General features: G+C 41.3%; 1 protein-coding gene across 2 annotated transcripts in view; it reads left to right on the top strand.

Annotated features, from left to right (window-relative positions):
• The first annotated feature begins 760 nt into the window (after positions 1-760).
• PPP2R2B (protein phosphatase 2 regulatory subunit Bbeta) overlaps positions 761-23,873 on the top strand; it is a 451,980-nt gene continuing 428,867 nt past the window's right edge. The window contains exons 1-2 of one of the 2 annotated variants that reach the window (XM_059417855.1): positions 761-1,012; positions 1,117-1,194. In XM_059417855.1, the coding sequence (XP_059273838.1) occupies positions 1,003-1,012; positions 1,117-1,194 (88 nt within the window). In that variant the 5' untranslated portion in view covers positions 761-1,002. The remainder of the gene's footprint in view (positions 1,013-1,116; positions 1,195-23,873) is intronic. The other variant, XM_059417852.1, reaches the window with a different exon arrangement.

The raw sequence follows: 23,873 nt of genomic DNA, 5'->3' as shown, positions 1-23,873 counted from the left end.
GTCACCCCCAGTGAGAAAAGCACGTGGGGCCCAGGCCCCCTTTCACATGAAGGTTTCAGTTCAGGGAAATTCTGCCGCTGACACTGGGGATGGCTACTGAGTTCTAGTTCTGTGTGCATTTTGAAAAGGTCAGTTTGGCTTTGATACTTTTTTTTTCCCCCTATTCATATAATCATTCTTAAATTGATAGCCTTTCCCCCAATTTGATGTTGAAATATTCCTCTTAACTTTAAAACCTAGTTGAACTGATGGGATCAACCAGGCTGTCGAGAAGGCGAACTGACACCACAGCAATTGAGAAGTCCTCTGAAAAGGACTTGATGTTCTGACTTGAATACATACATTAATAAATGTATTTGTAGATATATTAGCATATGCATTCAAATTGTATACATACATTTGTAGAAACCGGAAGCCAGAAGAGCCGGAGAATTTAACCCCTCCCTCACCAAAGGTTCAGTTCCCATTTGAGACAGAAATCCCCATGCAACAAAGTAGGTCACATTTGTCAGCACTGACTCCACAGTGCTGTCAGCCCCCTGCCCCCATCCCTAACCTGTTTTTGCTTTCCTCTCCTCTGCAGTCAGCTCGGACTTTGGCAAGCAGTCAAGAAGTGAACAAGAGAGATGCAAGTTCTGAGTGTCTGACCCCTTACTGGCCATTCAGCTGGGCAAGCTGGGAAACCAGTTAAAAAAAAAAAAAAAGTTGTCTTTCTTTTCTTCTCTCCCCTAACGAACTGCCTCTTTCTCCTCCCTACCACCACAGAAGGAAAACAATCGAAAGCATTAGTATTCCCATGAAAAGGGGCAGTCACACAGGGTGTGACTGCAGGCCTGCGCTAGGATGCTGCCAGGGGCAGAAGGGACCAACTCCGATTGCTCCATAGTCCCGGTGGTGGCGTGGTCAGATGGAGGGGACAGAGCCGTGATTCACAGCAGGACGTGCTGCTTCTCGCAGACCGGCCCTTCTCCCAGTGCTCGTTAGGGTCTCCTCTCCAACGGGATGATACCCGGTGGGCAAGCCTCCTTTTAGAAATGTGTCTCCCTCCCTGTTGACCTGTTAAGGACAACAGGGAACTCTAACCTAAGCTGATGTGTCTCCTTGTGTTGCTTTCAGGAATTGGGACGCTCACCCAGGACACACTATGGTGCTTCAGCCAAGTGAAAGGCACCATCGAGATTGGAGCCACAGAAGGTAGGAGAAGTTTCCTCCCCTCCTTTTCTTGCCTCCTTGGGGGTTTGTGCTGGTTTCAGATTTGAAAACATTCATCTGTGTGTCCATGAATGTAAGGTCCCACACATCCCGGAATAGCCTTCTGGGCTAGAAATAGATTTAATGATTTCTTTCTACCCTTTTATTCTTTTAAAGCTTATTTTGTTCCCACCAATGAACTGAAGTGAACTTTCAGCGAGACAGGTTTGGGCAGAGAGAAAGGCTATACTCAGGCAAGTCATGTTTCAGGACTGTCTGTCAGCTCTGGAGGACTGTGAGGCCAAGCATGGCCACATGGTCAGAGGTTAATCTCTTCCTTCCATTCTCTGTTGAAGATCACTTGCTTCTTGGTAGAGGAAGCCCACAGGGAGAGTGAAGAATTCAAGTCTAGTCTTAGGAGCTGTGTCTACACTGAGTCCCAGGATCAGCATATGACTGCCTTCCTGACTCTTAGGAGATTTTCCTATTGTAAGCTTTTTACTTGGGATAATGCATCCGTTTCCCTCGTCCTGAAGAACTTGTTTCTCCATCTTTTCGCTCTCTTCCCTCATAAGCCTGAGCTTGGAGACTTCCAGAACTCTCCCAAAGGATATCTGCATTTGAAAATAGCTGAATAATAGGCAACTGGAAGGAGCTAGAATGGCCCCACTGGGTGTCCTTGGAGGGCTTGCTGTTCTAGTGGAACACAATGGGGGCGTCTGAAACAGACTGTAGGTACGGTTAACCGATGTACTGTAAGATGGGTCTAAAGCTAAGAGAAGTGAATGAGGCAGTGAAGAGTTGACAGGGTTGAACTTCAATATGGAAACTAATATGCCTATATGCATATGGAATTTTGGCTCCTTCTGTAGCATTTTAATTCTGAGTAAAAATTATTTTGAGTAATTTGGAGGAGGTGTTTTATCTGTAATTTTGCTATACTTTATTTTTAGAAACCCACTGTAATGCGGAATACCTCCAAACCAAATGATTTCTGTTAAAAGGGTAAGAGAAGGCATAATAAAAGAAGTTAATAACTAAATCTGTAAAGTTACACTACTCTATGACATCTTCTATTTCTTAGGTGCACTATAGACTGGAGCTTTACAAACACTTCTCATAAAGCCCCTGGGAAGCAGATAAAACAGGCTTTGTTAGGCCCATTTTATGCTCATAGGATCCAAAATATTTCTGAGCACTTCTATGTGGCAGCCTTGTCCTAGGCCTTGTAGATGAAAAAGGCAAGGAGAAAAAAATTACTTATGCCCTCACTTCAGGAATTTCAAGAAATCTGCAGCTCAAGTTAACCAATGGCTTTAAATCTTGACCACAATTCAAAATATTTTTTTTTTATTTTTTAAAAGATTTATTTATTTATTTATTTGACAGAGAGAGAGAGAGAGAGATCACAAGTAGGCAGAGAGGCAGGCAGAGACAGAGGAGGAAGCAGGCTCCCCACTGAGCAGAGAGCCCGATGTGGGGCTCGATCCCAGGATCTCTGGATCATGACCTGAGCTAAAGACAGAGCCTTTAACCCACTGAGCCATGCAGGCACCCCATCTTTTCTGCTTTTTAAACAATAGAGACTTCCAGGTCCCCCAAGAGCTACTGAGTTAGAAGTTCAAGGACCATGTGTTTTAATGAGCTTGCCCAGATGATTCTGATGCAGTAGGCTGACTTTGGGGACCACCAGCCTGGCTGACCTGTTCTGGATTATCCATCTCTCAGCCTCTGGACCTAAATCTTGTGTTTGTGACTGGCCCCCCACCAATTACAATGATCTGTGTGGCTACTCAGGCTCTAGCTCTTGAGTACTCACTGTGTGGTGAGGACCCTGCTAAGTGCTTGGGAGAATTAATAAGGTAATGTAGGTACAGCATTTACTACAGTGCCTGACAGTCTGAAAGTACTCTGTATTTATAAACTGTGATAAGTATCATTATAATTAGACCTTCATTCTAATCCAGTCCTCATGGAAACCTTATGAGAGGTAGGTATTTTTTATTCCCACTTTACCTATGAGGATACTGAAGCTACAGAGACACACACAAGACCAAGTTCTTTGCCAAAGGCTCTAGAGCTAATAAATGGCTGAGTTAGGTTTCAACCCAGTCTGTGGGATGGGAAAACCTCAGCTCTTTAAAAATTGTTCTGAAGACTGGTTCTTACTTAGTGGTTTGGAGGAAGGCCCAGGAATCTGCATTTTCCATGCAAGCTCTTAGATGATCATCCTGGATGTAGGTGAACCGAGGATGGGCTCACATGGTTGCCATGGTTGTCCATAATGAGTAAGTAGCATACTTAAACTAACTGTTCATTGAGTCAGAATGATACTCACTGCCAACTTTTGTCAGGAAAAACCACTTCAAATGGTGAAGAAAGCAATAAATATTTTTTAAGAGGAGAATCAGATTGGATACTAACACACATATATGATATATATATTATATATATACCATGTCTTCTTTTTTTTTTAAATATATATATATACCATGTCGTCTTCTTTATCCATTCAGCTGTTGATGGACATCTGGGCTCTTTCCATAGTCTGGCTATTGTAGGCATTGTTGCTATAAACACTGGGGTGCAGGTGCCCCTTCAGGTCACTACATTTGTATCTTTGGGGTAAATACCCAGTAGGGCAATTGTGGGTCATAGGGTAGCTCTATTTTCAGTTTTATGAGGCACCTCGATACTGTTCTCCAGAGTGGCTGCACCAGCTTGCATTCCCACCAACAGTGTAAGAGGATTTCCCTTTCTCCGCACCAGCATCTGTCTTTTCTCCTCCTCCTCCCCTGCTTTTCTTCTCCCGCTCCTCTCCCTCCCCATTCCCCACCCTCCTCCTTCTTCTCCTCCTCCTCCTTCTTCTTTAGTTTTTATTTACTTATTTGGCAGGAAGAGAGAGAGGGAGTATGAGCAGGGGGAGGGGCAGGGGAGAGGGAGAAGCAGGCTCCCTGTGGAGCAGGGACCAGATGTGGGACTGGATCCTAGAACCCTGGGATTTGTGACCTGAGCTGAAGGCAAGACACTTAACTGACTGGACCACCCTGCACCTTGTCATTTCTTGACTCGCTAATTTAAGCCATTCTGACTGGTGTGAAGAGATATCTCATTGTGGTTTTGATTTGTATTTTCCTGATGCAGAGTGACTGAGTATTTTTTCATATGTTGGCCATTTATTTGTCTTCTTTGGAGAAATGTCTGTTCATGTTTTCTGCCCATTTCTTGATTGGATTATTTGTTCTTTCGGTGCTGAGTTTGGTAAATTCTTCTAGCTGGTACCTTGGCAAAGTCACTTAATGTCTCTGTGCTTAAGTCTCTTTGTATGCAAAATGGAGTTAATACAGACAGCCATTAGAATGGCAGTGAGTGCTAGCTGAATAAAGTTATGCGTAGATATATCATATAGGTAGATAGATATACACACACAGAGACACACACAACACATATATACCTGTCATGTGTATTTTTATATATAATTCTATATGTATATAGTATAAATATACATATAATACATACAGTATCTAGATTGCTATAAGATGCTCAGATTGCATAACCTGCTAATACTGTATTATAAAAGTAGGGCAGAGGCTAGGTGAAGTGATAGAAATAAAGATAAATACTTTAATGCAATATTTTTGAAAACTGAACTAATACAAAAAATTCATGATAAATAAAGTATCAAAATATTACATAAAGACAGAAACAGCATTACTGATTTATTTTTCCTTTACTTCAGGTTCTAATATGGCTCAGCATGGCACTGTTATTGCTAATTTAATTAAATATGTATCTTAGGTAACTGCTAATAGGCTAGTATTTTTCATATTCCAAATTATTCAGTAGGATAGTGGATAAATAATACTATGAGCCAAACACTAAACATTGAGTGAGTTTTTATTATATCCATAGCACAGCCCTAGAAAATGAAAGGGTAATAAAGATAAATAAAATATAGTTCAAATTCTCAAGGAATGCACCATTTATGGGGGGAGAGGAATCGGTACGTAAGAATTAGGCATCATATCAGTAAAAGTAATACAAGGCAAAGTGAGCTAAAAGTGCTTTGACTCAAGACTAAAGTGCTTTGAATATAAAAGAAGTAGAAATCTCATATTTTTGGGGTACAAAGATAGACTTAATGGGAAGAAGTCATTCAAGATAGAACCTAAACAATTTTTTAAAATACGACATTGATTCTTTCCCTTTTATATTACTAGAATGTATGTTCTCAGTCTAGAGAATTTGAAATAAAACTAAAAAACAATATGAAATTTCATTCATATTCTCACAATCCACAGATCAATACTGCTAAAGTTTGTGGCATATTTTTTCTAGTTTCTGGGCTATGTACATTTGTCAATTAATTCAGTCAACAAACAAGTGCCATGTGCCAGAAACTGCAAAGGGACTGGGTAATTCAATTTATAATGAACAAAATATGTATATACACACACACATACATACATACATACATACATATATATAACCAAAAAGGTCTTAATGGAAATACTATTTTATTAATAGATATTTTATTATATTATTATTAATAGATATTTTAACTTAACGATATATAGTGACCATATTTCATATTATGAACAGTAGATACGCCCTAATTTATGTTCCTCAATTGTCATTCAGTGTTTATAATAACACTGCTATGAACATGCTTAATAGCTACCCTACATTTGTGCAGGCAAACTTACATAGTAGCCTGATGAAGAGTCTATGTTTTACAATAAAATACCTGGTTAAATTTTGGCCTTGCTTCTTCTTGTCAAAGACCAAGTTATCTCAGATTTTTCATTATTCCATTCCTAATATGGAAAATTGAGATTAAAAACATCTAGCTGAGGAATAGTTTCTAGAATATAATTAGATATTTTAAACAACACAGCATATAGGAAATGGAGGTATATCCCAATGATATAATCATAGTAACTAATCATAATTACTGAACATTTTCTATGTGCTGTGTTGTTTAAAATATCTAATTATTTATATGATGTACAGGTAAGAAGAAAAATATTTTATAATGAAAGACTTAACCAGTAAGAAATGTATAAAACCAAAAGATCACCTGAGGTTTTGATGAACACTAGGAAGGATGTAAACAGGTGGCTTGAGAGAGTTGTGGAGGAAATCACTCAGTACAGGGAGCCAGGAAAAGTCTCTTTGAGGAGGTCGCACCTGAGCCAAGCTCTGAAGGAATGGAATGGGCCAGTGTTCAAAGAACCATGCCTTGGTCACTGTAGGAATTAATAAAACAAGTACTCATGTAGGCCCAGCACCATCGAAAAAACGATGTTTCAAAACACAAAGGAGTGCCCACTCAATGTGACAGGAGCTGGGTGAGAGAAAGCTGTGGTCGTGGGCAACCTACCAAGGAGGTAGGACAGGGCTTGATCACAGGACCTTTTAGGTCACCTCACAGAGTCTGGATTTTATTTTGAGAATAATGGGATTCTTTGTCCTTGAAGGAGTTTAAGGACTAAATTGATACTATTTTAATAAATTCTTAGAATTCCATTGAGAGACAGCATGACTTTATTAGAGAAGAGAAGGTACAGACAATGAGAAGAGAAGAGATTCCAGACGTATTTTGGAGATCATGGACTGGATTTTTGGGGAGGGATATCTTAAGGAACTAAGATGGCTCCCAGGTTTTGGCCTCGAGTGACTGGATGGTGTCTGGGCACCCGTTGCAGAGCCTAGGAAACCTGGAAAGAAAACATGTTTGGGGTGTGGAGAAAGAAAGACATTCTCTTCCCAACTCTGAGGTTCAATAGCTCAGTCTGTGAGACAGACTGGCAATAGGCAGATTAATAGGAGAAAGCATACACAAAATTGTTGTCAATGTTATGTACATGGAGACATCACAGGAAAAACACGAATATGCAGAAAGACACTGAGATATGAGCTTTCATACATCATCTGAACAGCAGAAGGAAGGAGAGAGGTACTCCTCTTAGAGGAAAGAAAATGACTTTTAGGAAATAGGAACGGGCCTTTTAAACAATACATGGCAGGTGTGATAGCTTGTGGCCTAGTTTGTCCAGGGGTGGTGTCTGCTCTAGTCTTTCCCAGAATAAGAGTCCATCTTCCCTGGTTGATGAAACTTCCAGAGAGAGGATTTGTGACAGCTGAGTTCCTTTTGGAGACTCTGTCTGTAGACAGATAAGGGGAATTCTGTCAAAGCGCTCCCTACATATACTATTTTTTAAACCCTTTAGTTCAAAATAGTCAATATACCAAAGCAGCATATTTTGGACCAGCATGTCCTGACCTCCCCGAGGGAGAAAAATTATGAGCTTCATTTTGCACATATTCAGCATGAAATGTTTGTAAGACACTCGGGGGGTAGATGTCAAGAAGAAAGTTGTATCCATGAGTGTGGCTCTTCAGAGAGAGAATGGGAGTTGGAGGCAAGACTGAAATGAGGGAGGCATCAGCAGATCTGTGGTCTTTGGACCCACTGTCCTGGATGGCCTCACATACATCATGCATCCCACAATCGTCAGTGGTCTAAAGCTTCCCCTGTTTTGCTAGGGTTAAGGTGACTTCTAAGCCCGTTCACTTAGTGAAGTCCTTGTAAGACACTTACACATTGAGGGGTTCAGCATGTGTTGTTCTTGTATCCGATTTGTACAGCATGTACATTACACATCCGATTTCATCATGAGGCATTCTCCCCGGTGTTGTCACAGGGGCACTTTCGGGGGTGGAAACTGCTTACTCTGGACTTGAGATGGTGTCTTCAGATTTGGCACATGATTCTGTGGGGAAGAGATCAGAATTATCTGATGGGATTTCTGTGGCCGTCTTTCTCCTGATGCTATGATTCTAGGGTATTTTGTTTGTTCCTCAACCTGCAGTTCTGCAGTATCTGTCCATATGGGTCATTCGCCTTACTGTTGGGCGATAACCATGATAACCATGATACCCATTCTGATGTGCTCCACAGGCATAACCTTCTCTCCTTCTCCTCCCTCCAAAAAGATGGGGCTCACATAGGGAAATGGATGAGGCATTCTATCGATTCCATTTTCTAATGAGAGAAAAATACCAATCTGGCTGCTCCCATGAGGCAGGCGTGTGCCATAGACCCTCAACAAAAAGCTGATGCTAGTGGGTGGCTTCCTTGCAAAGGGAAGTCCTCCACCTAACACGTTTGCAGGGAGCGTCTGCTCTTTGCCCTGAGAAATGCAGGGATCTGGGGAATCTTTCAGTTTCCCTTCAGGGATTGTGAGTTTCTGCTGTTGTAAGTAAATAAATAAATAACTCTGATTGGGCTGTCTCAAAGCAGTGTAAAGACTGTGACCTTCTCGTTTTATAGAGAGAAGTCAGTGACTGACAAATAACCTTTCTTAACTGTCTGTGCAACCTATAAGGCATAGAGTGATTAGAATGTTACGCCACAGATCTGAGCCTAAGAGGTAGAAAATGGAGCCTTGCTTGCTTGCTTCTCCTGCTCCTGGAGACAGGGTGTAGTGAAGGCTGTGGTAAGAACTCTAGTTTCAGGAGGAAGGGTTGTTGGTTTGGACCAAAGCTTTCTGGATCGACCAGGCCAGGCCACCAACATAAGACTATTCATCAGGCACTAATCTGAAACTGGGTTCAGCTACCCAGCTAGTGACCTTAGGTGACTGAATGATTTTCAAACCTCATTGTGCATGCAGATAATCTGGGAGGGTGCTAAAAAGCATATTTCTAGGTCCTACCCCTAGAGATTCTGATTCCCAGCAGCTGGGATGGAATAAAAAAAACTCACAGGCATCCCCAATAATTCTAACATGGGTTGATCCAAGAGATCCACTGAGAAATTCTAGTCCTTTTTTGCTTATATCAGAAGGGAGAGAGAGAGAGAGAGAGACATCTGAGCATGTTTGGAGTGCTCTTAAAAGAAACCAGAATGCCAGCAAATACAAGGTTACTGCATACCCTAGGTCTGCCCCAGGCACTGAAGGGAGTAAAAACCTTCACTGAAGGAAGTAAAAATCTATGTGTCAGAAGGAAGCTTGGATCTCCTCTATGCATCTATAGCCCACAAGGGGATTTCCTAAGTAACTTTATTTTGGGCAGGGCTCCAATCCATTGAAGCAAAACTGGTCTGATTATGAACAAGTTACCACAAGATGAAAGCACTTTTCTCAGCTGTGATGGAAGCCATCTTGGTGCAGAGAGCTGCAGTCTTGTGGTTCTCTGAAGGCAGCCTGGGTTGCCTAGTGGGCTCCCAGGAAGCTTGCGAGGCTCTGTAGGGGAGGGGAGGCACTCTGCTCAGGACAAAAGTCAAACATCCTGCTCTCTTTGTAAGCATTAGGTAATGAAACGTGCTCCAGGCCAAAAATGTGAAAAGGTTTTATGGCTGTTTATTTCACCCATGCCCGAATGCCAACCACATGAAATGTATTTAAAAAACAAATATTTATAGAGTACCTACTACTATGTGTGGCTGAGTGAACAAGACACTGTTACACTGTTGTTCTCCCCACCCCCCCTTTAAGCAGTTTATACTCTCCTGGAGAGATCTCAACAAGTAGTTGTCAATGACAATCCAGTGTGAGTACGGAAAGTGCTAGAAAAAGAGTGAGGTCACACAACCTAACCCACAGTGGGGTAGAGGAAAGAGAAGGAAAGCTCACTGGAGTAGCTGGCAGCCAATCTGAGACCTAAAGAAGGAATAGGAATTAGTCAGGCTCTTTTAGGCATACAGACCCTAGTTTAGGTAGGGCTCATCTAGTCCTTTGGACTAATTACTCATCTTTTCTGGGCTATCTTGGGATGATGTTGAGAGGCTTTGTTAATAAGATCTTTGAAAATACTATATAAGGCCTGGCCATGGTAAAGTAATAAAAAAGATAATTCTATTTAATCAGACTTCACTAAGCCAGATTTTATAATAATAACTTTCAGTATATTATCCCATTTCAACAATGTCACAACAATGCCCAGGCAACTTACCCTCATTTTACAGTGGAGATAATTGAGGCTCCGAAATTTTAACCACTTTCCCCGGTAATACACCTGTCTGACCTCAGTTGGTGTTTGAACGCTCCTGGGAAAGTAGCCTGGTATCGCGTAGGGACTCAGTGAATACTTATTGAATGAATATAGCCTTTGGTAAGTAATAAATGTCACCAAATGAAAAAAATCAGTATTACTATTAACACAACAATAATGAATGCTTTCCAGAGAATAAAAGAGCTCATTCAAAACAATACTGTACAAATATACACAGCACTTTCCTGCTTTTAACACATATGGGTCATTTCTTTCTTATAACCCCCAGGGGAGATAACTAGAGTAGGTCTTAAAAATCCCACATTACAGAGATAAAAGAGATAGTATAGATATTACAGATAGTGGATAGGATATTCCTCAGAGAGATGAGGAGATTAAGGCAGATAGAGATAAATTTTAAATTGCCCAAGGTCTCATGGAGACCAGAAAGCGAACTTTTGAATCATAGGCAATTTTTCTACTTCTCATCTTTCACTACACAATATGGATTGATGGCTTTGGGTGAGGGGTACTCTGTTCTAGAAGGACTGACTCTGAATTTAAAACATGGTTGACTGTCTTCAAAATGCTGGGCACTGGTTACAAGGCACTGCAATGGAAATCCATCACTCAAGATTATTTTGGCGCCAACAGAAAATTCATTTCAAAATACCCAGAAGGGTAAAAGAATTATTTTCCCTTCCTTACTTCCACAAATACTCACGAATAGATATTTGCCTACTGTGTCCTAGGTATTCGAGGCCCTGGAAATTCAATAGCATAGGAGATAAACAATAGATTAATAAGTAGAATATAAAATATAAGGATATAAGTGCAGTAGAGGAAAATAAATCAGTAGGGGTGGAGGGGTGTGGGTTTTCTCTTTTAAATAGGAGGATCAAGCCTTGGTGCAAAAAATAACATTTGACCAATGATGTGAAAAATGCAGATCAAGTCCTGGATATCGGGGGTGGAGAGTTTCAGGTAGAGGTAACAGCCAGTGCAAATGCCCTGAGGCAAGAGCTTCTCTGGTAAGTTCAAGGACTAGATATGAAGCTAGCAGTGGCTGAAGTTGAGTGAGCAAAGGAGGAAGCTGTGAGAGATGGGAGCAGAGGGGATGGCAGGTGAACCCAAGCAGGGGCCTTCCAGACCACTGGAAGGGCCTGCTCTTCTGCCTAAATGGGACAGAATCCCTGGTTATACCATGTTCTTTCTAACAGCAGGTCAGTATCAAATGGTTAAGGGCCAAGGTCAAAAGCAAAGAGCCTTTCAGTTCAGTGGTTATGGTGGTAATCCAATTTTTCATGTAAGACCTGAGGCAGGGAACCCCTAAGCTCATTAGTTCCCTGGCTAAAGTATAGCATGGGGCATGCATGCCATCTTCCTGCCTGGCTGCCCTTGGAACATCAGCTTTGTCCCAAAACAACGCTGCCATTGTGGGTGTCACACTCAGATAGCCACAGCAATATCTAATGAAAGGTTGTTTGGCTTCAACAAAACAAAACAGCAAAGACTTCCCCCCCCCCCCCCCCCGATGTCCCTAGAAAATTTCTCTAGATACCCCTTGGCCTCAATGGGAGTCACATGCCTTCTAAACCAACACTGCCACAGAGAATGAGATCAGCTAAGTGGCCTCACAGATCAGGCTTGCATCTGAGCATAGTCTAGGACTGCCATCTCTGAGTGGAGGACACCACAATAGAATCTGGGTGCATCGGGGAAGGGGGTGCAGTTCCTGGTGGTCCCAACATGGCAGCCTCTATGGAAGAAGCAAGAGGTGGTTTTGCCACTTCTCTTGCTATCACTGGGCAAAGAGTGGAGGTTCATTGGCTTTTCTTTGTAAAACATCTGGTTCAGGCAAACCCAAATGCCAACCTTCCCTAGATTGCCTTGACGCTGGGGCCTGGGTGTATGAAAAGATGACTTGCCTTTTGTTTTCTTTTTATATTACTAATAAGCTGGCTCAGCTTCATTCTACTTAGTGCCCACATTATTGGTTAATGGAATTTAAAAACTGAGACTAAATAATTAAGCACATGGACACTGTTAGAAGGTTCTTGGTCTTGTGCTCAAGGTTTCAAATAAGTGTCAAGCCTTTTTCTTTAGAATAGTTACTTTTAATTTATTATGTAGTGCTCTTTTTTTCAGAAGAGTATACCTACCTTTATAATACTATGAAAAATGAATTTCAGGGGTACCTGGGTTGCTCAGTCAGTTGAGAGGCTGACTCTTGGTTTCGACTCAGGTTATGATCTCAGGATTGTGAGATCGAGCCTTGTGTCAGGCTCCCAGCTCAGTGGAGAGTCTACTTGAGATTCTTTCTCTCCCTCTCTCTCTGCCCCTCCTCCTGCTCTCTAAAATAAATAAATAAGTAAATGAATCTTGAGAAAAAAAAGAGAAAATTGGATTTCATTCAACCATTTATCCAGTAAATATGTATTGGGCACCAGGTGTTGGAAACACAGCAGAACTCAAATTCGCCAACATCTCCAGTGTTATGAAGTTCACATTCTAGTGGTGAGATGGACTAGTAAACAAGCTGACAAAGACATAAGATAATCTCAGATGATGACAGGTGTTATAAAGGATATAAAATGTGGTAACATGATAGTGGCCATGTGAGGAGGTAAGGTTGCTCCACTAAACAGTCATTCTGTGGAGGCTCTTCTAAGAGGCAGCGTTTGAGTTAAGACCCAAATAATGAGTAGAAGCCAGGTTCAAAAGACTTGTTGGGATAGCATTTAAACACAGGGAAATTAAAAATGGAGCTACCCTATGACCCAGCAGTTGCATTATTGGGTATTTACCCCAAAGATACAGGTGTAGTGGAAAGAAGGGGTACATGCACCCCAGTGTTCAGAGCAGCAATATGCACAATAGCCAAACCCTGGAAAGAGCAGAGATGCCCTTAAACAGACAGATGGATAAAGAAAATGTGGTCCATATATATGACGGAATATTACTCAGCCTTCAGAAATGATGACTACCCTACTTTTGCATCAACATGGATGGAACTGGAAGGGATTACACTAAATGAAATAAGTTATGCAGAAAAAGTTGATTATCACATGGTTTCACTTATTTGTGGAACATAAGGAATAGCATGGAGGAAATTAGGAGAAGGAAAGGAAAAATGAAAGGGAATCAGAGGTGGGGAGATGAACCATGAGAGACTATGGACTCTGGGAAACAAACTGAGGGTTTTAGAGGAGAGGGGACTGGGGGGATGGGTGAGCCTGGTGGTGGGTATTAAGGAGGGCATGTATTGCATGGAGCACCAAGTGTTATATGCAAGCAATGAATCATGGAGCACTACATCAAAAACTAATGATGTTTGATATGGTGACTAACATAACATAATTTTAAAAAATTAAAAAATAAACCCAGGGAACAGTGGGTGCAAAGGCCCTGAGGCACAAGATATCTTGGTCTGACCAGAAGGTAGCCCAGGATGACTGGGAGAAGGGTGAGGTTCTAGAGGGAAGCAGAGGCAGGTTCCAGTGAGGCCTTGCAAGCCTTGGTAAATTATAGGAGTTTTATTCTGGGGACAATGGGAATCCACTAGAGGATCTTAAGGATGGGCATACACTGATGTTTAAAGCAGTACTAGTAAAATGGAGGACTGGTCATTTGACTGTCCACATAAGCCGAGAACATTTCACCTCAATGGAGAACTTCAGTAACACGACCTTCTGTAAAGTGATACTATGAAAATTCAACCTCAACTTTAAATTCAAACTTTTTTTTTTAATTGTTTGGTTAGTGCTTCCCACCTAGTGCTTCCAATCTTCAGACCTTACTTCTCAGAGTAGAAAACCGCCCATGGTCTGTGTCTCACTGTGGTGCATACATCTTTGCTCAGAACCATCCCAGAAACTTATAAAATGTTGGTTCTAGTGCCCAGAGATCGATTTTCAAGGCACTGTTGAGATACCTTAAATTTGGGAGCTCATAGTACTGGTGGTGCCCTCTCACTCTGTAGCTTAGGGAACATGGGGTCTTTTTTTAAAAAATGTTACTCTTTACTAGGCGTGGCATTTCCATAATTATAACAGGCATTTTTTAAAGAGTCGTTACTATTGTTTCAGGAATGCTTCTCCTGATCACAGTGTAAGGCAACCTTTCTCCAAATTATGGCACAAGTAATTTCTCAGTGTGTGCTTCTTCCTCTAAACCATCCATCACACCTACTAGGCAGTTTCCACACTGACAGGTCTGTACAAACAATATCCAAGCAGTAATGACTTCCAAATATTGATAGTAAGTGCTTATTTCCCAAGGAAAACTGGTGTCAATTTTCTACAACTTCCCATTCATACATGTCTCAGCATTTTACATTCATGTAAAGTCCAGCTTCACATCAGACATACCTGAGAGTAAATGGATTTTAATACATCACTTACAGCTTGCTGAAGATAAGCTGTCTCTTAAAAGTAATGTTCCTTAATCACAACTTAATTCATGAAACTAAAACTAAAAAAAAAAAAATTCATAAACTTTATTAAAAACAAAAACAAAAAAAAAACAAAAAAACCTGAAACCAACCAAAACCCCCAGGTATTATTTTTTAAATACTTGAATTTCTTTTCACAGAAAGTGTTACTTTTTGTAATAGAAAGCTGAGGGCATCATAACGAGGGAACTTACAGTGAAAAGCGTGAGCATAACGTGATGGGTACATTTGTCAAATCACTAAGTTGTACACCTGAAACTAATGTAACATTGTGTGTCAACTCCACTAAGAAAAAAAGTATAAACTCTGAACAGACTGGGTTTGAGTCCTGGTGCCACCACTCCCTATGTCACTTTGAATAGGTTACCTAACCTTAGTTTCATTCAACTTTACTTTTCTCCTCTGTCAAATGGGGAATATAATAGCTTCTCCTTTGTAGGTTTTTTTGAGAACAAATCAAATAATCCGGGTAAAGGCTGGAAAAGGCACAGAGCAAATGCTAGGTAAATGTTAGCTATTACGCACAGGAAAGCAGATTCCAAGAAAATGTTAAAAATCTGTCACTCCAGCCACCAGACAATTATTTATTTTTAATGTTTCATATCTGATAAGTTTGATAAACTTGTTTTAAAATGGCCAGCAGACTCCCATGTTTACTGAAAGGATAACTTACCCATGGCTGCAAACCAAAACAAGCCTCCTCCCTGGAAAGAACAGTAAACATCTGTGGAAGATTCTAGGCTTAGGTTCTATCAACGTAATGCCAAACCAGTTAAAAGAGAATCATAGGTAGTTAATTGTCCCTACATCATCCACAAACATGAACAATTAATTAATCCTCATTACTTTCAATAAAAATGTCATTTGCCTGCATGTTGTTAATGAGCCAGTAGGTAGCTGTGTGATTTGAACATGTAGATTCATAGCATAGTGGACTTGGAAGGAAGCTGGAAGGTCGTTTTTCATCTCCCCATTTTACAGAGAGAGGAAATGGGCTGCAGAAAAGAGGACTGATGCAACCAAACCCACAAGTGTCCTCTGCTACCTAACCACTTCCTGCTTCCACAACTCAGGCTCCTGTGTGACATTATAGGGTTAGGTTAGCTCTCAGATAGTTCCTCCAGTTAAAAAATACCATGAACCTGAGGTGTCCGGTTGGCTTAGTCAGTTGAGTGTGCGACTCTTGATTTCGGTTCAGGTCATGATCTCAGGATCATGAAATCGAGCCCCCGTGTTGGGCTCTGTGTTCAGTGTGGAGTCTGCTTGTCCCTCTCCTTCTTCCCTTCTCCCCCATGCTCTCTCTCTCTCTAAAAAAGAAAGAAATTAATTTAAAAAAATACCATCCCCCTGTGCTCCCTGACCTATGGTGACCAAATATCTATTAGATAGAATCTTCTGGACTCCACTTTCTCAGCCACTTGTTTCTTACATGAAGACACTGAACTGCATGCTCCTTGCTGAATTGGGAGGGCGGGGTAGGGGGGGGAATCATGACTGGAAATGGCTTTCCAAAATTCCAAGAAAGGCATTAGAACAAGGGCCATATCTATCTTGTTTGCCTAACATAATTCCTGGCACTTACCAAAAATTTGATAAACTTGACATTGAACAAAAATGGCAGCCAGCACTGAGCATATATAGTACACCAGGCCTTAGGCTCATGGGGCATCAGGGACTTCCTAAGATCTCACTTCTTAGTAGAGGCAGCATAACCCAGGGGTGATGAGCACAGGCTCCAGAAATGCTAACCCAGGTTTACACGCCAGCTGTGTTACCCTGAGTATGGCATTTCTTCTGTCTGGGCCTCAGTGGCCTCATTTGTAACATTATTGTTGAAGCTACTTCAAGGGCTTTTGTGAAGATTAAATGAACTAACACACATGAAGTATTTTACAGCGTGGCATGGATATAGTCGGCATTCAGTAAATGCTTGCTCTCTCATTATTAGTATTGAGACCAATTTAATCTTTATATCAACATTGAAAAGGAGGTATTCTAATACATAGATTTTGGCTACAGAAATTGAAATTCAAAGAGTTTAAATGATTTGGAGATTCCTTCAAATGTTTTGTTAGTAGTAACTGAAAAACTTCTGATTTAAACATAGGAGATAAACACTCCAGTGAATTAATAATGGTTATATGTGGTGGTTCAGAGTGGGCTCTGGAGTCAAGAAGTTGGATTTGAATCTTGGGTTTGTCAGTAACAGATTTGTGCCCTTGAGGAGGTTATCCTGAGTCTTGATATACTAAGAATAATAGATCCTATATAATAAGGATATTGCAAGACTTATATGAGATAATGCTTTTTAATACCTAGGCACATGCACTTAGCAGGAGCCCATAAATATTCTATCACTTTTTTTGTTATTAGTAGCAATGGCTGTAGTCAACTTCAGTGACTTTCTCCAAAAGCCCACTGAATACTTAGAGTATTACCCAAATACTTAGAGTCATCCTTGACCCTGCCTTCCGTCAATACACATGCTCATCTACCATAAACCCTATGCCATTCTTCCTCCTAAATATTTCCAACGATCTCTCGAATTCCTTCACCTCCCTCTAACCACATTGTCATTATCCTCCTTTGGATGCCATCTTCTGTTCTCTGGATGTGGAAACAGTCTCTTTGGGTTTCTCCCATTTTCCTTCTTGTCTTGACCACCTCTTTTCTATTTGTCACACTGGAGCCACAGTAGTATTCTTAGTGCACACATGTGTGGCTTGCCTCCCTAAAGCTTGCAAAGGGCTTCCTTGTTTTTAGGGTGCTCTCAGCCTGTGTCACTGCTTGCCTGCATGTACTCCGTGCTTTTGCATTTCCTTCCACACCATAGCTCCTCTCCACCAGCACCAGACACATGCTCTCCCCTTTGCCAGAAACACTGCTCACCTTCTCTTTGCCTTCAAACCCCTCCTGATCATTCAGAGCCCGGCTCCCCTATCTCCTGGTGGCCCTTCTAGGAGGTCCAGGCTGTTACCCTTCATAGCACCTGCCCAATGCATTATAGTTTCCTTACTCCTTATATGTTTTCTCCACTAGCTTATAACCTCCACTAAGGCAGGACAGGTCTGATGTGCCTATTACAGCTACAATTTGTATAACTATCACTAGTGCCCAGCACAGTGCCTGGCACACAGTGGTACTTAACAAGTATCTATTGAACAAATGCATGAATTAACACCAGGTTTCCAATCAGCAATGGCCATGAAGAAAGGAGACTCTAATGTTCATTTTAGTGGCAAGAGTGATGTTTCTAACTGTTGCCTTCAACTCCTTGTATATAGACTGCATTCATGGGATTCCTTTAAATCTAAATTATATACAATAGAATAGAATATTACTCAACCATCCAAAAAAATGAAATCTTGCCATTTGCAATGACATGGATGGAACTAGAGCGTATTATGCTAAGCAAAATAAGTCAGTCAGAGAAAGACTTGATTTCACTCATATGTGGAACTTATGAAACAAAACAGATGGATGTAAGGGAAGGGAAAATAAAAAAAGATGAAAACAGAGAGGGAGGCAAAGAGTAAGAGACTCTTAACTCCAGGAAACAAACTGAATGTTGTTGGAGGGGCAGTGGGTTGGGGGATGGGGTAACTGGGTGATAGGCATTAAAGAGGGCACTTGAAGTAATAAGCACTGATGAGTCACTAGATGCTAGCCTTGAAACCATTAATATACTATATGTAATTAAATTGAATTCTAAAAAAATTAAAAATTAATTAATTAATTTATTTATTACAAAATAGAGCTGTCATTTTCCAACATGCCAGCATCAGTGGTTGCCTAAAGACCCAGGTAAACCAAATAGCAACAACATTCTATTTTCAAATTTTCAAAAGCCCTTTTACAAATATTGTTTCATGGGATTTACACAGCAGCCATGTGAGAGAGTGAGAGGAGGAAACGAAGACGCGAAGAATCGCAGAAGCACATAGTTTGCTGACTGTTCATCAAATGATTATTTGCTGGCACCAAGTTGCCTTGTTTATAGTTACAATTCACGTGGCGATGGCTCCAGCCCTGGTCTGTAATTCTTCGTGTGTGTGTGTGTGTGTGTGTGTGTGTGTGTGTGTGTAGGGGCCCAGGGGATACTTAACATCTGGAGACGTTTTTGATCGTCACCACCGAGGTGGAAGGTGGTCCTGGCATGTTGCGGCTTGGGGCCAGGGATGTTGCTAAACATCTAGAGTGCCCAGGAGAGCACCCCCCCCCCAGCACCCGCTCCCCACCTGGAGCCCCACTCCCACCCTCAGCAAAGAATTATCCAGGCCAGTACGTCACTAGTGCTGACGTGCTTCAACCCAGCTGTAGAGCGAAACTCACAGACTGAAATAGAAAGCAAAGTGTATAACTCTCTCCCCATGCAAGAGACGGGTGAATACGTAGCCTCTCAAATGGCTTGACATTTGAATCAAAAACTAAATTGCTCTGCAGAACACACAGAACTCTTGTGCATGCTGCATGTACAGGATGGCAGTCCTTTGGGGGTGTCTTTGCTGAGCAAGCAAGTCTTCTCTCCATACCTCAGAACAACATGTTGACCATTTTCTCCCCTGCCCCTCTCAAAGATTTACTATTATGGCCTCTTGGAAGCAAGGGAAAACTTGTGTTCAAAGTGTTTTCTGCAGAAGGCATTAAACCTGATCTCTCAAACCTTTTCTTTCTTTTTTTTTTTTTTTAAAGATTTTATTTATTTGCTTGACAGACAGAGATCACAAGTAGGCAGAGAGGCAGGCAGAGGGAGAGAGGAGGAAGCAGGCTCCCCGAGGAGCAGAGAGCCCGATGTGGGGCTTGATCCCAGGACCCTGGGATTATGACCTGAGCTGAAGGCAGAGACATTAACCCACTGAGCCACCCAGGCACCCCTCTTTTTTTTTTTTTAAGATTTTATTTATTTATTTGACAGAGATCACAAGTAGGCAGAGAGGCAGAAAGAGAGAGAGGGAAGCAGGCTCCTCGCTGAGCAGAGAGCCCGGTGCGGGACTCAGTCCCAAGACGCCTCATGACTTGAGGTGAAGGCAGAGGCTTTAACCCACTGAGCACCCAGACACCCCACAAACCTTTTCTTTTCTATACAAAGGGTGGCCTAAGGGTCAGAAAGCTAAGGTCTTGTCACCTGGATTCATGTGCTGAGTTACCTCAAAATCCTCTAATGTTCTCATCTGTCCAGAAGCAAATGCTGCTGCCTACTCCGAGGCATGAAGGCTCAAAGAGATAGCCTTAAAAAATGCCTTATTAATATCCTAGTATATTGAGTTGTTTTCATTTGTTCATGGTTTAATTACCACCCAGAGATGTGCAGGAGAGAAGCAGACAAAGCAAATCCTTTTGAGGAAATGGAAGCACATTCTGGATTGTCTTTGGAATGGGTTCTTCTTCCAAAGGCTTTGAGACACTGTATAGACTGAATAATTGAGCAGTTCTTTGTCTGGCTCAGATAAGGGAGGTTGAAGTCTCCTATTTCCAAATGAGAGCTAATTAGTGTCTGGCCCAAATGGCGAAGTTGGAATCTGCTTTATAGGTTTAAAATGTGGGGTGCCTGGGTGGCTCAGTGGGTTAAGCCTCTACATTCAGCTCAGGTCATGATCTCAGGGTGCTGGGATCGAGCCCCGCATGGGGCTCTCTGCTCAGCAGGGAGGCTGCTCCCCCCTCTCTCTGCCTGCCTCTCTGCCTACTTGTGATCTCTCTGTCAAATAAATAAATTCTTTAAAATAAAATAAAATGTGTCATAATGCCATTAGTTTAGAATAATTAGGGTAAATTTGAGTTGTGAATAGTGATGTAGTGAAATTTTAAGGAAATGTAATTATTTTCATGTTCATAAAGTAGCATTAAAAACCATCTTTCATGGTATTATATAGACCAATAAACAGAAGTATGCATTATTCCCCAAATATTTCTTGAGGTTCCTTACTGCCAAACTCTAATTTTTAATTCCTACCAGCATGTTCTTTTCACTCACATGTCCACAGATTCAAATTCTCCCTGTCCTTCAAAGCCGATCTCAGATGCTGCCACCTCCAGGAAGTCTTTGTGGAATCCACCCCAATGTCCCAATGACATGTGAGATTTTCCTAGTCTGCACTTTATCCGTTAATGCTCTTAGGGCCCTTCTGTAATTGGTAATATATTCATATTTTTCATTGATGTCTTACTTCCCCACTCACCTTTACACTCTCTGCCTTACATATTCCTCCACCCCCATGGTATCTTGGAAAAAGTAACCCTTAAATTCATCTTGACTCTCTGGAGGCATTGATGGGTAGGTGTGTGGATTTGATTATAGTTCCCTCACATAATGACACTAGTCATTAGCAGATCCTTTCTTTCAAATAGGGTAGAAGTAAATTTGACCAGCCTGATCAAATACCTACCAATTCCTTATCAGTAGACACAGAAGTTGAGTTCCCTTCTGGGTGCTCTGTTCTCTACCAGACTACCAGGGAAGAGAATGTCAAGATCGTGCAGCACGGGAAACAGCCCAGCATCCAGACAGGGTGGGGTAGGAGCGAGAAGTCTGCACAGGAAACTTAGTCCCTCCATTGGCTCACACTTGGCAAGTTATTTAACGTCTCTGTGCAAATTTCCTCATGTAAATAAATAATGCAAATAAAATAATAACATTGACTTTATTATAAGTTTTTCAAGAGGATTAAATGAGATGTCCTAGGCAGTGTGGTTCGCAGAGAGTCAGGACCCCAGAAGAACTCGGATTGGATGGTTGATGTCATTACTGTTGTTATCATTATGAAAATCAAGTCCTATTCATATGCTTTCGAATGAAGAAATATTACCTACTTGCTCTGATATCTCTTCATAAATGAGGAGAAGCTGTCTACTTTTTGTAGCTCCTGGGAGAATTAGTATATAAAATTCGGTGGAAAATGTGCTTGGCTTTATTATGCTTTTCACTGTAGAGTCTTTTTTCATTGAGAGCCAAAATCTTCTGCTGTAACCAGCTAGGTTCTATTTTTCCCTTTGCATCTGCTTTCAGTCGAGCCTGTCCTTCGTCTTCAAAATCCTCCTTAGGCTTATCTGTAGCCGCCCACCTCTTCCTTGCTTTAGTCACATGCCTAGAGAACCGTGTGAGCCGTTGGTCCAGACTCCCCATCAGCCGTGTGAATCAGGTCTTTGCTGGCCTCTCAGGGAAGTTCGGGGGTGCCATGGTGAGCAACACAGCACAATCTGTGTTCCCGCTGATCTCAGACAAAAACCGTTAGTTTTAAAGAATTAGATTGTTAACTAATTGAAGTAGAAGACAAAACTGCTCTGAAAGAAAACGTACAGGCTGCCGCAGAGTTGGGTAAGAGAATGAGCCAAAACCGTTTCTTGGCCAGGCAAGTTGTCTTTCAGGCCTTCGCTGAAATGTCACTGCCTCAGAGAAGCCCTCTCTGACCATCTAAGCCAAGCAGTCACTCTCTACCACAACCCCCATTTTATTTTCTCCATTCTGCTTTCTAAAAAATGGAGGTATAATTAACATATGGCATTATATTAGTTTAGAGTGTATAGTGATTCCATGTTTGTATATACTGTGAAACGATCACCACAGTAAGTGTCGTTAGTGTTCATCACCATACATAGTTAAAGTGTTTTCTTTCTTATGATGAGAACTTTTAAGATTTCCTCTCTTTGCAACTTTAAAATACACAATATAGTACTAACTGCAGTCACCGTGCTGTACATTCTATCCCATATTTATTTTATATTGGTAAGCTTGTACGTTTGGACCCCCTTCACCCATGTTGCCCACAAATCACCCACCCCATCTCTGGCAACCACCAGTCTGTTCTCTGTATCTGAGTTGGGGAAAGGGGGTTGCTTTTTTTGTTTTAGATTCCATATATAAGTGAGATCCTATCATATTTTTCTTTGTCTTATTTCACTTAGCATTATATCTTCAAGGTCCACTCATGTTGTTGCAGATGGCAAGATTTCCTCCTTTGTTATGGCTGAATAATATTACATTGTGTATAAATATACACATTTTGTTTACCCATTCATTCATAGCTTGACACATAAATTGTTTCCATATCTTGGCTACTGTAAATAATGCTACACATAAATATGGAGATGCATTTATCTTTTTGAGTTAGTGTTTTTGTTTTCTTTGGATGAATTACTGGATCATTCCTTTTTACAATCTGAGATAATTTTGTTGATATAATGTTTACCTGTTTACTGTCCCTTTCCCTCGTTTAGAGTATAAACTCAATGAGCTAAACCTCAGTGTATTATTTACTGTGGTTATCTCTGCTGCTAGAAGCCTACTGTTCAATAGCTGCTAAAAAGATTATATGAATGGATAAAGGAACTAACCAAGAGGTTCCTCTTCCTTCCAAATCAGAATGTACCAAGCTGTGAAATTCACATACTGACTGGAGATTATGGGGGAGGGGATGAAAATTATGTCAGAATTCTGCCTATTTCAGTGCAGATCAATTCAATCCAACACAAACTTACTGAATTCCTACTATGCACCAAGCAGTGAACCTCACGCTCAGGATTCAGCAGAGAAAAATCAAAATTCTCCTTCCTGCCTAAGGAATTAGATACTTGACAGCAATTATCACAGTCATGGAACAGTACTTCATGCCCCATAGAATTCTGAACACTTTAATGAATTGGCTCATGTAATCTTCACCACCACCTTATATGTTAGGAATGATAATTACCCCTGAAGAAAAGGGCAGGTATCTCATCTGTCTTGTTTACTATTGATTCTTTAGTACCATGTACAGTGCCAGACATAAGTAGATGCTCAATAAATACATTCAGTAATGAATGGGTGCTTTGAAAGGAAAGGATGGTATTTGAGAGCCTCTAGCAGGAGGATTTGGCCCAGTCTGAGGTATTAAGTAGCCTCTCCCTGAAGATGTGACATTTTATTTAAGACTTTAGAATGAAGAGGAATTTGCTTTGTCTTGGCTTCAAAGTGAAAACCTGGCCAGGCTCATCCTGACCCATCTTAAATAATCTAATTTCTGTTTTCTTGGGATTTACTTTCCTTCTGAGCAAAATGAAAAACTGTAATGATGAAATGTCCCCCAGAGGAGGTTGTAAGGACATGTGAAAAGGGAACGATCAGGGTAAGTTTCCCAGAAGAAGCGGGCTTCAGTGGGGGTGGACCATAAGCAGCACACAGGGGGCTGTTAGGAGGCCCTGAGGCCAGGGCTCCAGCTGGGGCTTTGCAACACCAAAGCGAATGCTTCTGGTCTCC

This window comes from Mustela nigripes, chromosome 12 (genome assembly GCF_022355385.1).
Source record: "Mustela nigripes isolate SB6536 chromosome 12, MUSNIG.SB6536, whole genome shotgun sequence".
NCBI classification, from domain to species: Eukaryota; Metazoa; Chordata; class Mammalia; order Carnivora; family Mustelidae; genus Mustela; species Mustela nigripes.
This window is presented reverse-complemented; position numbering and strand designations above follow the sequence as displayed.